The 16,561-nt window shown below is 43.3% G+C and overlaps 1 protein-coding gene across 3 annotated transcripts in view; it reads left to right on the forward strand.

The window, feature by feature from the left end:
• The window catches only part of LOC119962101 (activin receptor type-2A), a 197,041-nt gene that overhangs the window by 149,815 nt on the left and 30,665 nt on the right, over positions 1-16,561 (forward strand). For 2 of the 3 annotated variants that reach the window (XM_038789969.1, XM_038789971.1), the window contains exons 5-8: positions 5,796-5,819; positions 7,911-8,054; positions 8,176-8,319; positions 10,653-10,798. In XM_038789969.1, coding sequence (XP_038645897.1) covers positions 5,796-5,819; positions 7,911-8,054; positions 8,176-8,319; positions 10,653-10,798 — 458 coding nt within the window. The remainder of the gene's footprint in view (positions 1-5,795; positions 5,820-7,910; positions 8,055-8,175; positions 8,320-10,652; positions 10,799-16,561) is intronic. The other variant, XM_038789970.1, reaches the window with a different exon arrangement.

The following is a 16,561-nucleotide window of genomic DNA, read 5'->3' on the forward strand; positions in this document are numbered from 1 at the left end:
CCTGTTGGACTTTAACCTGGTGTTGTAAGACTTCTTACTGTGCTCACCCCAGTCCAACGCCGGCATCTCCACATCATGGATAGGATGGGTATGGAGGGATATGGCACCAGGAAGTGCTGAGGGTTTTGGTCAAGGGTGGTATGACCAGTACAGGCTTGGAGGGCCGAAGGGCCTGTTCCCGTGCTGTATTGTTCTTTCTCTTTGACTTCGGACCCTCTGAATTCTAATGGCATCAGGCCAAACGTGGGTAAGGAAACAGCCAGCTGGAAGCTACGTATTGCCCTCCCTCAATATCCCTCTGTTGAAGACCACTTGGAAGATGCTGTGAGAGTAGCAAGGACATAAAAAATACTTCTGGTGTGTACTTCAGTGCACGTCAGGAGTGGTTCAGTAACATCATTACTGACCAAGCTGTCCTAGCTGGACCTGCAGTAGTTGGTGAGGGAACCAGCATGAGGGGAAAATCCTACTTCACCTTGCCCTCAGCAATCTACTTGTTGCAGATGCATCCACCCATGATGATATTAGTAGGAGTTACCACCACACCGTGCATTTGGAGAAGGAGTCTTGTCTTCACACTGAGCAAACTCCTATTGTGTGACAAGGCCAATATGCTAAATGCGATAGACTGAATAGATCTCGCAGCTCAAAGCCGCATTTCTGAGGCACCATGGGCCATCAACAGCAGTAAAATTATAATGCTGCTATGCAAATCCTTATCTTGTAAGATGATTATTTGTGCCGCGTTGTTCAACTGTGCTAGGCATCTGGCTCAGGAATCCTACCCTACCCTGGCATGGCAGTCTCTGCCATATTCTCTTCAGAGGAAAGCAGTAACTGAAGAGGTGCTCAATTCACCGGCCTTTGTTTTCTCTGAGCCCTCTCATCGGCCAGCTGAGCTTGTCATTTCTGCTTGACTATTCCAAAACTCTAACGGAAAGTGAGCTTCCAGAGGTCCCTGCCATCAGTGACTGTCTCCCAGCTGACAGTATCTGCTTCCGTCATCATCTTATCACACTTGCAGGTGTCCTTGTAGTGGAGTTATGGATACTCAGGAGGTTGTGAACCAGTGACCAAATCAAGATACAGAAGATCTCTGGGTATACAGCCATAATCCATACATGAACATGGCTAATCCAGAACAGATGTCATTGGCTTGGCCTTGTGTGTGTGCTGATAGGATTAACATGCTTCAGGATCTCGAGTTGATGATCTTATCCTGCCAAGGGATGCCAAGTATACACCTAAGGCAACAAAAGTGGAAACTGGCCTTTCCTCCTGCCTAACGTATGTTGTCCAGGTCTCAGCACTGCAGAGGTGTACATTGTGGTTGTAGATTTGGTAGATTCACAGTTTGGTGTTTGGTAGTTTGCTGTTGTTCCACACATTCTTACTCAAATTGGACATAAATGCAATTTTTGTATTGCGCATATTGATTTTAACATCAAGTGAGATGATGAGCATTGTCATTGTAGAACAATTCGCTGAGAGCAAAGCTAACCAGCTTTTAATCAATCAGACACCTTCTGTAGATGACCTGATGGCATATGACAGCAGCAAAGTGAAGAATATACCAAAGAGTGTTAATGCCAGAATACAACTCTTTTTGACCCCACTGCGGACCTCAAAGGGTTCTGATGCTGCACCATAGGGGCTGTTTAGCTCACTGGGCTAAATCGCTGGCTGTGAAAGCAGACCAAGGCAAGCCAGCAGCACGGTTCGATTCCCGTAACAGCCTCCCCAAACAGGTGCCAGAATGTGGCGACTAGGGGGCTTTTCACAGTAACTTCATTTGAAGCCTACTCGTGACAATAAGCAATTTTCATTTCATTTCATTGTAGCCTCCCTTATCCACCATGTTGTCACAGGACAAGGAGAGCACATTGAGCAGCTTCAGCAGGTAGCCACATGGTCGAATTCCTTGGTGAGATCAATGAATGCAACATTCAGTGGTCTCCTTTGTTTACAATGTTTCTCTTTAAGATCATGTCAATTGTAGATCTTCCAGTTCTGATACTGGGATAGAGGTATTTGACCAAGATCTGTAGCCTGAGTAGCGCAAAACGGGCAAATACCTTTGTCACTTTGCTCAGCAGGGAGGTGATTCGATGCAGTCGCTGCAATTACCCTTGTTCTTGTACAGGGTCACAAGCTTTGCATTAAGCATATCCAGGGATATTGTCCCCTTCTTCCAACAGAGACAGAAGTTCATGCAGATGCTGCAGTGCTGGCTTCCCATACTGGATGAGGTCAGCTTCAGAATGTTGAAAATGCAGCAGGTGGGTGACTATGAAGAAAAGCTTTGGTAACAGTGCGAGGTAATGCTCAAGTAATGATCTGTAAGCAGACAGATCCCTCGTGGTGAAATTGTCCTGAGAGTGGACAGCGTGCCGAGAGGACCAATATCTGATTAGCTCAATGGGGAAAGGTAAGTGTGGGCTGTGGGCCGGTCTGTAGCGGGCAAGGAAGATTGAACAATGAGCCCAGAGAGCTTGTGATTATAACGGCCACTTTTGGGAGTTGCTGAACAATAAATTGAATACGAAGCAAAGAAGAAATGTTGAAAGATTCTACACTACAGAAACTGTGGAACACCACAATCAGAGTATCTGATTCAGTTCAACATGCTCACGAACATGTGGGACAGTTTTGACCTTATTCAGATGCGCTAGGCATCTCCTGGGGAGTCATTTCTTTCAAGGTAAGCAGGTGATCATACCAAAATCTTTTTAACCTAATATTCTTCAACAACTTCATCACTTGCACATGGGCATAGATTGGATGAGAAGACTTGTAAGAGTGACAGTCGATTTGTCAAGAATGAACAATTACATCAATGTTGTTGCCAAGAAATTTGAGGAATGTAAAGAATATATGCCAAATCAGCATATGAAGTTCCTTCCTGTCCTTGGTCCAAAATTACCGACCTCCTCCTTGTCCACGGCAGGAACTTCATCATTTTCATCGACTACTTTGCTAAGTACCCCATTATTCAACAGTTGCACAATACATCAAGCACAACTGTCACGCACACGCTAAGTGTTTTGTTCAGTTTATTTGGTGTGCCTCAAGAGATCATTATGGATGACTGTTCACAATATATAGGAAAGCCATTTCAGGATCTGTGCCAATGGTGGAATATTTATCACACTACTTCTGTTATCCTAGATCTAAAGATCGAGCTGAATGAATGATTCTCACGGTAAAATTGCAAATTCTCAAATGTAGACCAAGCAAGAGTTTTGCATTCCATTGTTACATCTGAGAGCAACACCTTTTAAGTGCAACTATTCCATCACTGGCATAGCTCATGCTTAGAAGACCAGTGCATACCAATTTCCCTACTCTTACCCATTCTTCTCTCTCAGAAACTAGCAAGAAACTTTTAAAACTACAAGAGAAGATGACCAGTGCCCCATTAAAAATGCAGTAATGAAATTGCCAAGTTTGCAATTAGGACAAGTTCGCATCCAGGACTCCACAGAGAAGGTTTGTGGTAATCAGCCACGGTGACGAGGATTTGTTCAGAACCAGCTTCCTATAGAATTTACAGTGCAGAAGGAGGCCATTCGGCCCATCGAGTCTGCACCAGCCCTTGGAAAGAGCACCCTATTCCAGCCCACGTCTCGTCCCTATCCCCATAACCCAGTAACCCCACTTAACATTTTTTGTACACGAAGGGCAATTTAGCATGGCCAATCCACCTAACCCGCACATCTCTGGACTGTAGGAGGAAACCGGAGCACCCAGAAAGAACCCACGCAGACACGGGGAGAACGTGCAGACTCTGCACAGTGACCCAAACCAGGAATCGAACCTGGGACCTGGAGATGTCAAGCAACTGTGCTAACCACTGTACTACCGTGTTGCCCCCATTACATTACATACAAAGGCATATGTTGAGGTGTAACCCAGGACAAATCTAATCCATTCCAGCTTCAAAACCATTGTACAATTCTATTGAATCTAGGATAAGATTCGAAATGCAACCAGGAATAACATCTAAGAATGACATTCCACCAAATCACTGTGAGCAAGAAACCTCCAGTCCAGGTTACCATTAAAAGATCTGAGTGTACCAGCAGATTACATATGCTTTAGAAACTCAGTGCATTTTTTGCATTTATGTAATGGTAACTAAATATGAATATTTATTGTAAATAACTATATTTCTTTAGAATAGGGAAGTATCTTTAGAAGAAAGGGGGATGTTGTAATATGTTTTTAAGGAACATCAGTATGGCATCACAAGACGGGAAATGTCATGTGATCCAGTTTTTGTTTCACTTTTGCTTTGAGCACAGAACACATGCAGCCTGATGTCTTCATGCTTTTTAACCTATGTAAACAGTTCTCATGCTTTGTTTAATAGAACCGACAGCATGTTTACCAAATCCCTTATGAGTGAATGTTGCCCTGTGACTTGTACATAATATAACTCAAGGACTTATCATTATAAGAGCATTATAATGATCAGATCTAGCTGGTGCCAGTGCCCAGTTCTTGGATGTCTCAACCACGCCTTGTAGCATGGTTTGCTCAGAAACTTATGGTAGGAACCAAAGCTCAAGTTATCTCCGTTCATTCTTATGCATCTTTCCCAGACGGTGATGACCAAGGCAGTTGATGTGCCTCATGGTCTGCGCTCACACTTGCTTTGAAATTTCCCAGCAGATGAAAATGTTCTAACTTGATGATTCTGCTACTAGTAGTGTCAAGCTCCTCATCGAGAGTAGCAAGTTCCTTACAGAGAAGCCTGCACCTTGCTCATGCATTTCCTCTGAGCTCTTTCCTGCCAGATGAACGTGCAATGTTTTTCTTTCAGTGATCCACTCTCAGTGAGCCTGGTCTCTTGCAGGAAAGCTCTATATTCAGTCATCAAGTTCCATGGCAGTCACAGCTGCTTTGCTCATGTTATCGAGTTACAAATGTACTTTCAATCCCGTGCACATGGTGCCGACAATCCAACTTGCCAAAAGACAACATACCAGAAGTAGTACTGAAGACATGCTTCAGAACTAGCTGCGTACCTAGCCAAGCTGCCCCAGTATAACTATTACATTGGCATCTACCTGACGATGTGAAAAATTGCCCGGGTACGCCCTGTCCACAAAACGTAGGACAAATCCAGTCTGGCAATTAGCATTCCACCGCCCTTGATCAGAAGTGTGGTGGCAGGTGTCATTATCGGTGCTATCAGGTGGAATATGTGCTGAATGGCTTGTTTCTATATTACAATATTAGTAATTATGACATCTATCTCCCAAAGCGATTTTTAATTGTAACTCTTAAACAATTAAAATCAGCATGAATAAGCTTTTGGTGCTGTCATAATTTATCATCTTTGTTTTTGTTTGGATGTCAGCCGGGAAAATTCCTTATTTCAATCAACATTAGTGTAGGCATTGATTTGGAAACCAATTTTTAGTTCTGAATTTAACATTCAGACACACTCTACTTGAAACAATAGATTTTGGATATGATTTTGGTGTTTGAAATAATCTTGCCTAATCAATCAAATTTCACCAACTCTATATAGCTTTTGGTTGTTTTCAGTCTGTGTACTCTAGGTTGGTGCTTTAGAGAGCATCAGCTGCACACCAATATTATTGGTCACATGCAATCTTGCAGAAATTCTTGTAGCTTGTTCCAGCCATTGAAACTAGATGCAATTAGTTAATATAATTAAATCATGTCCCCTCCCAGAACATTCTTCATTTGCTTAAACTACTTTTATCTGTTTTGGCTTCATGCTTTCTCCGAACAGTAATTTCCTTTGCTTTTCTTTTCTCAAGCATGCCTTTCACATAGAGATAGAGGTAAGATAAGTATGACTTGGAACTCTTAAGGTTTTTTTAACAATAGATTATCTGAAGCATTAACATTTTTCACCTCCAATGCACTGAGGGAGATTTCTTTTTCAACTGTGACACTGCTGCACTAAGCCAATCATTCTAGTTTTAGCGTGAAACATTTACTATGGATTTTTTTTTAAACTGTCATAATAGTTGACTAAAATAATGGTAAAGTTCTTCTCTGAAAAAGCCTGTATCCTTACTATTTTAATCACAGAACTGGAATACAATGCTGCTAAATCTCAATTTCTAGGCTAAACTTTTAAACTTGAATTAAATCAACCTCTCGTCCATAAATTTAAAAACCTTTTAAGTTACTGATTATGTCCTATGAAGAAAATGATTTCAACAATTATACAGTAACTTTTCAGAAGCAGTGTCCTGTGTCTGAAACATGAGATGGAATCCGCTGCATGGCCCTTTAGTTGTAAATATATTTTTGTCATGCATGAATTATTTTTGTCATCCTCTCCCCCCCCCCCCCCCCCCCCAACATTTCTGCATTAATACAATATGATTAATTGTGCAAACCTGAAGGTGACAATCATTTTGAAATGCCACTTTTCAATGGATCAGACTTTCAGGGTTTCTTTAAAAAATTTCCATTAATTCACTCAAAATGGATCATTTTGTTCATAGTATTTGAATTGTCAAACTATCCCTCCCTTTCTGGTTTGCCTCATTGTTTATGTGGCGGCCAAAAGCACAGTGAATTTATAAACAATTACTAAGCTGTGCATGAGAATTTCCCAGTGTCTCCTTCTCCCCTTTCTGCTACAAAACGTCCTTCGCTATCATTCCCTACAATTCACACAACGTACATGACATATGTGGAAATTCCTGGTATGAATTTGTTGCAGCACTTTATGATACCAACTCAATGTGCTAAATTGAATTTGATAAAAAATCTAACAACTATAATGTAATGAATCTAACCTATCCTATCATAGCTACCCTAAATGGCAACATCCCCAATGTGGCTCCCCGACTCGCCTCATTCACCGGAAACCTCGCTTTTTCCCATATTCAACTTCTAGCCCAAGAAGGTCTCGAACCTCTCTAATAAGCCCATAATTCTCCTCATACTCTCCAGCGGGTCTAACACGAACAGCAGCAGGTCATCTGTATACAGCTACACCCAGTGTACCCTACTCCCCCTTGTAATCTCTGCCTCTTTGCTGACCCCCGAAGGACCATTACCAAGGGCTCTATCCCCAACGCGAACAGCATTGGTGACGACGGACACCCCTGCCTCGTTCCCTTGTGCAACCCGTAGCTCCGCAAACTCATCTTGTTTGTCCATACACTCGCCACTGGGGCCACGCCACAAACTTTGGCACAAACTCAAACCTTACCAGAACCTCGAACAAGTGCCACCACTCCACCTGGTCAAAAGCCAGAGGGGCTTTTGGACCCGCGTCCAGAGGGGCATCCCCGTACCAGCCTTCCCGAACAGGCGCCGGAATGTGGCGACTTGGTGCTTTTCACAGTAACTTCATTTGAAGCCTACTTGTGACAATAAGCGATTTTCATTTTCATCACTTCCGGTACCCGTCCCTTCGACGCAGTCATAATCACATTTAATAACTCCTGATCGAGCAACATCGAGGGCCGAAGGGCCTGTACTGCGCTGTAATGTTCTATGTTCTAATAAGTTGTACTTAGTGATATTTACTGTTAGCATTCAGGTTTGGGGAATACTGATCAAGCAGTATCAAATCAGTGACTTTGGGTAACAATCTTCATAATGAAAAATTCTAAATGTGATGTAAATTGGGTAACATTGAATAGATTTGAAATGATGAGTTTTTAAAAAAAAAAGGAATTATTCCCCATTTTACCTTTCGAATCTTCAAGTTTTTTTTTATTCTAAGGACATAACATTTAGATAGCAGACCACTACAATTTATTTTACGCACTCTCACTGCAGAAATAAATTTGAGCCAATTTTATGGAATAATTTTTGGAAACACTTCTGATTGATCTTTAATTTGCTTAATTATTCTTGTGTGCAGTTATCAACTTGTTCTTTAAACTTTATTTCCGCCTTTGTAGGATCCAGGACCGATACCACCTTCTCCTATGCTTGGTCTAAAACCATTGCAGTTACTGGAACTTAAAGCCAGAGGGCGCTTTGGTTGTGTATGGAAAGCTCAATTACTGGATGAGTATGTGGCAGTTAAAATATTCCCAATTCAGGTAAAGTGCTTAATTATTTTCTCTTCACTTGCCACCCACGTGAAAAGTTTTTACAAAAATATTTCTCCTATATATTTGTCCAGTAATATTTTACAGTACTGTAATGTTTCTGTTTTCGTAGGACAAACAGTCCTGGCAAAATGAATATGAAATATACAGTCAACCCGGAATGAACCATGAAAATCTTTTGCACTTCATCGGTGCAGAGAAAAGAGGCACAAACATAGATGTGGAGTTGTGGTTGATGTCTACCTTCCATGAGAAGGTAAAGTATTGTGATTTTTTTGGAAAGTGCTTTTTGGCTGTTTAAACAACAGGACAGAATTGGATTTCTGTCGATAGTCAAAAGTAATCACTGGTGGCTGAGAGGAGACCTGATAGAGGTCTACAAAACTATGAGAGGAATAGGCAGGGTGGATAGTCAGAGGCTTTTTCCAAGGGTGGAAGTGTCAATTACAAGGGGGCACAGGTTCAAAGTGAGAAGGGGAAAGTTTAAGGGAGATATGCGGGGTAACTTTCTCATGCACAGCGGTGGGTGCCTGGAATGCGCTGCCAGAAAATGTGGTGGAAGCAGGCACATTAGCAACATTTAAGAGGCATCTGAATGGATACATGAATAGGGAGGAAATAGAGGGTTACGGACCAAGTAAGGGCAGAAGATTTTTTTTAGGTTAGGGCATCATGATCGGCACAGGCTTGGAGGGCCAAAGGGCCTGTTCCTTTGCTGTACTCTTCTTTGTTCTAATCGGCTTAGCTACCAATGAAATCATTATAGCCCTTTCTAATGCTGCAGATTTGTTTTCTCTAGACACTGGTAGGCTCCAAAACTGATCATATACTCATTCCAGCTTATGATCTTGGTGCTTGGTCAAGTAAGCTCCTTGTTTTGAAGCATTTAAAATGATAGATTGATTTAGCCATATTGATGATGCCTGCAGGGGTGGTTTTCAACCCATCAAAAAAACTACTGACTCCCCCTAGCCATGCTAGTTACCACCTTCAAAAGATGGAGGTGGGACGGGGGCACACTGATGGTCGGGGACTTCTACGTAGGGCGCAGACAGGCGACACTGGACGAACTGACGAGGAAGTGGAAACTAGCCAGGGGACAGGAATTGAGACAACTTCAAATAAAGCACTTCCTCCGCGAAGAGACAGTAGGGTACCCCAGGGCCCCAGAAAGCACACTATTAGAGGACCTGATAGGCACAAGCAGCGAGAAGGGCGGGCTATGTGGGAAAATATACGGACAGCTACTGGACAGAGCCCGAACACCACTGGACGAGACCAGACAAAAATGGGAGGACGAACTGGAGACAGAGGTAGGATGGGGATTCGGGAGTGAAGCACTGAGCAGGGTGAGCTCCACCTCCTCTGGCGTAAGGCTAAGCCTAATGCAGCTCAAAATGGTGCACAAAGTGCACCTGACCAGAACCCAAATGAGCAGGTTCTTCCCGGAGGTGGAGGACAAATGTGAACGGTGCCAGAGGGGCCCAGCCAACCACCCACATGTTTTGGGCTTGCCCCAAGCTTGTTGGGTTCTGGACAACCTTCTCCGAGGCAATGTCAAAGGTTGTGAGGGTGAAGCCATGCCCAATAGGGGAATGGGGAAAACACAAGAGAAGAGGAAGGGTGCTGAAACCAATGGGAGGGGGGCATGGGTTGGGTAGGGGGGGGGAGAGGAAGGGGGGATATCATAGACCGATCCAGGGGGTAGCAAAATCTACGTAGTTAGTCAAATGAAGCCAAAACAAACCTCTCTGTAAAATAAAGCAAATTAGCACGGACAAGAAAAATGTAATGTATATAAGTAACAACTGTTTATAAATATGAGAAAAGCTAATAAAAAGATTTTCAAAAATAAACTACTGACTTTGGTGATGAAATATTATTGAATTTTTAGTTTCACTAATATTTTCTTTTAATTTTTCACCACATACTCTAAATGTTGAATGTTAGACCTAATATACCATAATTGCATATTTCGGGAGGAGGTGAATTGACTTAGAACCAGGCCACAACTGTATAATTGGCATAACTGACAATCTAATTTTTTTCTGATTAATGGGCATCAACTTGAAACCTTAACTTTGTTACTCTCTGCAGATGCTGACTGACCTGCTGAATATTTCCAGCATTTTCTGACTTCATTTCATTCATGATTGAGAATCTTGCACACAAGAAAGTAATATGGAAGAATTTTAATCATTAAGATTGTTTGATCCTGTGTAGTCATAATTTCTATTGATGCATTCAGGAGGTGTGAAATAGGGCAATAAATATCTCTGCAGCAAATTCGAGGATGGGTCAAGCATTTGTCGTTGACTACAAAGAAGACTGGAAAACCCTGTAAATTTGCTTTTTGTTAACCCACCCTTTGACCTGGAAAATGACTGTTATGGGAAACAAAAAAACCACTCAACTAAAAATAAATGTGAAGATTAAGGAGGTGTAAAATTAACTTTTTGTAGTAAATCTGCAATTAATTAACATCATGCTCCATCACTTTACCTGTTAGATGTCTGAAGAAAATTATGGAGCTAAGATCTTGTCCCAGTTGAAGCCTGCATTTGCCAAAAGTATTTGTTTTGCTTTCAGGGTTCCTTGACAGATTATCTAAAAGCTAATGTGGTTACTTGGAATGAATTATGCCATATTGCTGAGAGCATGGCCAGGGGCCTAGCTTATCTTCATGAAGATAGACCTGGTTTAAAAGATGGACACAAACCTGCCATTGCTCACAGGTATGTTAGGCTTACTGATCCTTAAACACTTTTTCTGAGCTTAAGTAAATAAGCACTCAACTAAAAATAAATGTGAAGATTAAGGAGGTGTAAAATTAACTTTAAATTTAGTTAAATTTAGAATCGGGTCAAAAACCCAGGAATGAAACATCCAGATAGTTTGTTGGTCTTTCCTTTCTTGTACAGCGTTGGTCTTGGTCTGCTTGGCTCTGTTGATTGTGCACTTGCGTCTCCTGAGTCAGAAGATTATGGCCTTTAGCCATGCTCTGGGACTTTATCATAATGGGCTGAATTTTCAGCAGTTGGGCTGACGCTGGAGGCCTTTAAAAGTGGTGGCTGAAATCAATTCCATGATTCCCACGCTGGCAGTTTCTGCTGGTGGGGGTAGCTTGCACTCCCAACCTGGCCCATTTCATTATACGACTACGTATCATATAACATCCCACAATTTTCAAGGAGTTGGGCTAGCTTCCCGAGGACTTACGGTTCACAGTACCTCAGAGAAGTTGTGAACCATAATCTGGATTCGGGAACCTTTTGAACGGTGCATTCGTTACACTTGCACCATTCGCCTGCATCCTGTATGGACTATGTATAGAACTAATAAAACATGTAAAACTACAGCTGGTTTAGCACAGTGGGATAAACAGCTTGCTTGTAATGCAGAACAATGCCAGCAGCGCGGGTTCAATTCCCGTACTGGCCTCCCCGAACAGGTGCCGGAATGTGGCGACTAGGGGCTTTTCACAGTAACTTCATTGAAGCCTACTTGTGACAATAATTATTATTAGGGGACCTCTACAAACGGGATGGTCTACACCTGGACCAGAGGGGTACTAATATCCTGGGGGGGAGGTTTGCTAATGCTCTTCGGGAGGGTTTAAACTAGTTCAGCAGGGGATTGGGAACCTGAATTGTAGCTCCAGTACACAAGAAGCTGAGAGTAGTGAGGTCATGAGTAAGATTTCAAAGTTGCAGGAGTGTACCGGCAGGAAAGAAGGTGGTTTAAAGTGCGTCTACTTCAATGACAGGAGCATCCAGAATAACGTGGGTGAGCTTGCGGCGTGGGTTACTACCTGGGACTTTGATGTTGTGGCCATTTCGGAGATATGGATAGAGCAGGGCGAGGAATGGTTGTTGCAGGTGCCAGGGTTTAGATATTTCAGTAAGCTCAGGGAAGGTGGTAAGAGAGGGGGAGGGGTGGCATTGTTAGTCAAGGACAGTATTACAGTGGCTGAGAGGACATTTGAGGACTCGAATACTGAGCTAGTATGGGCTGAGTTAAGAAACAGGAAAGGAGGTCACCCTGTTGGGGCTTTTCTATAGGCTTCTGAAAAGTTCCAGAGATATAGAGGAAAGGATTGCAAAGATGATTCTGGATAGGAGCGAAAGTAACAGGGTAGTTGTTATGGGGGACTTTAACTTTCCAAGTATTGACTGGAAACACTATAGTTTGAGTACTTTAGATGGGTCCATTTTTGTCCAATGTGTGCAGGAGGGTTTCCTGATGCAGTATGTAGATAGGCCAACGAGAGGCGAGGCCGTATTGGATTTGGTACTGGGTAATGAACCAGGACAGGTGTTAGATTTGGAGGTAGGTGAGCACTTTGGTGATAGTGACCACAATTCGATTACGTTTAGCGATGGAAAGGTATAGGTATACACCGCAGGGCAAGAGTTATAGCTGGGGGAAAGGCAATTATGATGCGATGAGGCAAGACTTAGGATGTATCGGCTAGAGAGGAAAACTGCAGGGGATGGGCACAATGGAAATGTGGAGCATGTTCAAGGAACAGCTACTGCGTGTCCTTGATACATATGTACCTGTTAGGCAGGGAGGAAGTGGTCGAGCGAGGGAACCATGGGTTACTAAAGCAGTTGAAACACTTGTCAAGAGGAAGAAGGAGGCTTATGTAAAGATGAGACGTGATGGTTCAGTTAGGGCGCTTGAGAGTTCCAAGTTAGCTAGGAAGGCTCTAAAGAGAGAGCTAAGAAGAGCCAGGCGAGGACATAAGTCTTTGGCAGGTAGGATCAGGGATAACCCTAAAGCTTTCTATAGATATGTCAGGAATAAAAGAATGACTAAGGTAAGAGTAGGGCCAGTCAAGGACAGTAGTGGGAAGTTGTGCGTGGAGTCCGAGGAGATAGGAGAGGTGCTAAATGAGTATTCACACAGGGAAAAGACAAAGTTGTCGAGGAGAATACTGAGATACAGGCTACTAGACTAGAAGGGCTTGAGGTTCATAAGGAGGAGGTGTTAGCGATTCTGGAAAGTGTGAAAATAGATAAGTCCCCTGGGCCGGATGGGATTTATCCTAGGATTCTCTGGGCAGCTAGAGAGGAGATTGCTGATCCTTTGGCTTTGATCTTCAAGTCATCTTTGTCGACAGGAATAGTGCCAGAAGACTGGAGGATAGCAAATGTTGTCCCCTTGTTCAAGAAGGGGAGTAGAGATAACCCCGGTAACTATAGACCAGTGAGCCTTACTTCTGTTGTGGGAAAAGTCTTGGAAAGGTTTATAAGAGATAGGATGTATAATCATCTATAAAGGAATAATTTGATTAGAGATAGTCAACATGGTTTTGTGAAGAATAGGTCGTGCCTCACAAACCTCATTGAGTTCTTCGAGAAGGTGACCAAACAGGTGGATGAGGGTAAAGCAATTGAAGTGGTGTATATGGATTTCAGTAAAGCGTTTGATAAGGTTCCCCACGGTAGGCTATTGCAGAAAATACAGAGGCATGGGATTCAGGGTGATTTAGCAGTTTGGATCAGAAATTGGCTAGCTGATAGAAGACAAAGGGTGGTGGTTGATGGGAAATGTTCAGCCTCGAGTTCAGTTACTAGTGGTGTACCACAAGGATCTGTTTTGGGGCCGCTGCTGTTTGTCATTTTTATAAATGACCTGGAGGAGGGTGTAGAAGGATGGGTGAGTAAATTTGCAGATGACACTAAAGTCGGTGGAGTTGTGGACAGTGCAGAAGGATGTTATAAGTTACAGAGGGACATAGATAAGCTGCAGAGCTGGGCTGAAAGGTGGCAAATGGAGTTTAATGCAGGAAAGTGTGAGGTGATTCATTTTGGAAGGAATAATAGGAAGGCAGAGTACTGGGCTAATGGTAAGATTCTTGGTGGTGTGGATGAGCAGAGAGATCTCGGTGTCCATGTCCATAGATCCCTAAAAGTTGCCACCCAGGTTGAGAGAGATGTTAAGAAGGCGTACGGTGTATTAGCTTTTATTGGTAGAGGAATTGAGCTTCGGAGCCATGAGGTCATGTTGCAGCTGTACAAAACTCTGGTGCGGCCGCATTTGGAGTATTGCGTGCAGTTCTGGTCGCCACATTATAGGAAGGACGTGGAAGCATTGGAAAGGGTACAGAGGAGATTTACAAGGATGTTGCCTGATATGGAGGGAAGATCTTATGAGGAAAGGCTGAAGGACTTGAGGCTGTTTCCGTTAGGGAGAAGAAAGTTAAGAGGTGACTTAATTGAGGCATACAAGATGATCAGAGGATTAGATAGGGTGGACATTGAGAGCCTTTTTCCTCGGATGGTGATGTCCAACACGAGGGGACATAGCTTTAAATTGAGGGGAGATAGATATAGGATAGATGTCAGAGGTAGGTTCTTTACTCAGAGAGTAGTAAGGGTGTGGAATGTCCTGCCTGCAACAGTAGTGGACTCGCCAACACTCAACGCATTCAAATGGTCATTGGATAGGCATATGGACGATAAGGGAATAGTGTAGAGGGACTTTAGAGGGGTTTCACAGGACGGCGCAACATCGAGGGCCGAAAGGCCTGTACTGCGCTGTAATGTTCTATGTTCTACAGCTAGTATCACGGCACCGAGGTGCCAGATTCGATCCTGGCTCTGGATCACTGTCTAAGTGGAGTTTGCACATTCTCCCCGTGTTTGCGTGGGTTTTGCCCCCACAACCCAAAGATGAAAATGAAAATCGCTTATTGTCATGAGTAGGCTTCAATGAAGTTACTGTGAAAAGCCCCTAGTCGCCACATTCCGGCGCCTGTCCGGGGAGGCTGGTACGGGAATCGAACCGTGCTGCTGGTCTGCTTTAAAAGACAGTGATTTAGCTCAGTGAGCTAAACCAGCCCCTAGTGAGCTAAACCAGCCCCTCTGTGCAAACTAGGTGGATTGCCATGCTAAATTTCCCCTTAATTGGAAAAAAAAATGAATTGGGTACTCTAAATTTATTTTTAAAAATTATTTTTAAAAAAACACCCACTCAGACGTCTGCTGCTGATTATAAAATGGTTGATCAGAAACTGGCACTCCCCATTTCCCCTCATATCTCCCATTGCCCCAAGCACAGCTAGGGCTATGTACAGAACCAGTAAAACATAATAACAATGGCAAGGCTTGAAATGCTAATTTTAAAAAAAACAACCAATTAAGAAATTGCTTGAAAATAAAACTGCTGCCCTTACAACCTTATAAAATACTTAATCAGAAACCACCTTTCAGTTTCAATAACAGAAGCTTTACCTCAATCACAATCTTAATCACGTTCAAATAAACATGCAGACATTGAAAGAAGGGAGTTCCAAGAACGATTAAATTTTTATGACCTCAAAAATGTCATTAAATGAACACAAACACTCCACTTCCGCTTGTGAAAACAGATCACCCCTGCTGAGCATATCTATTTAGTGTTTGGGAGATTAGCTGAGCATTTAAAATGAGGCCATCTGGCATCTATATCAACAGAGGAAACAGATGGCTAGACATCTGTTTCTCCAGATGACCAGACATCTGTTTCTCCAGATGACCTCATTGTAAATGCTGGGCGGAGCTCCAAAGCACACTGATGGATTAGTTCAGCAGGCATCTGTTTTTGAGGTTTCCAATAGAGTGTTAACTTTGACTGATTGGCTTATTTATGAGTTTATAATAAGTTGTGCTTTCTTTGATCTCTGTTTATTTGGACAAGATTAAGAGGTGTGAGGTTGGGTAAAGCTTCTATTATTGATACTGAATGGCTGCTTGTGATTAAGCATTTTAGAAGGTTGTAAGAGCAGCAGCTTTTTTACAAAGTAGATTTCTGAAATGAGCGTTTCAAGACGTGCCATTATTTTATATGCTTCTAGTTCTGTACATAGTCCAAAATGTGTGCTCAGCAATGGGAGGGGCTGGTTTAGCACAGTGGGCTAAATAGCTGGCTTGTAATGCAGGACAATGCCAGCAGCACGGGTTCAATTCCTGTACTGGCCTCCCTGAACAGGCGCCGGAATGTGGCAACTCGGGGCTTTTCACAGTAACTTCATTGAAGCCTACTTGTGACAATAAGCGATTATTATTATTAGATATATGGGGAGTGGACGGGAATGTAAGGGGTGAGAGCTAAAAGACTTAATAGACTGGGCCTCAGTCCCAGAGAATCAAGGCGGGTCTTTTAGACTCAGCACTTGCCCGCCCCCCCCCCCCCCCCCCCCCGCCCCGCCCGGTTGCTGCTGAGACTGACTACCCCTCCGCCAGAAAATCGAGAAAAGGCTGCCACCGCCGGAAGAACCCTTGTACCGACCCCCTCAGGGCAAACTTAACCTTTTCCAGCCTGATGAACCCGGCCATGTCATTGATCCAGGCCTCCGGGCTCGAGGGCTTCACGTCCCTTCACTGTAAGAGAATCCTACGCCGGGCTACTGGAGACGCAAGTGCCAGGGTACCGGCCTCTCTCGCCTCCTGCACTCACGGCTCTGATGCTACCCCAAAGATCGCGAGCCCCCAACCCGGCTCCACCCTGGA

This window comes from Scyliorhinus canicula, chromosome 2 (genome assembly GCF_902713615.1).
Source record: "Scyliorhinus canicula chromosome 2, sScyCan1.1, whole genome shotgun sequence".
NCBI classification, from domain to species: domain Eukaryota; kingdom Metazoa; phylum Chordata; class Chondrichthyes; order Carcharhiniformes; family Scyliorhinidae; genus Scyliorhinus; species Scyliorhinus canicula.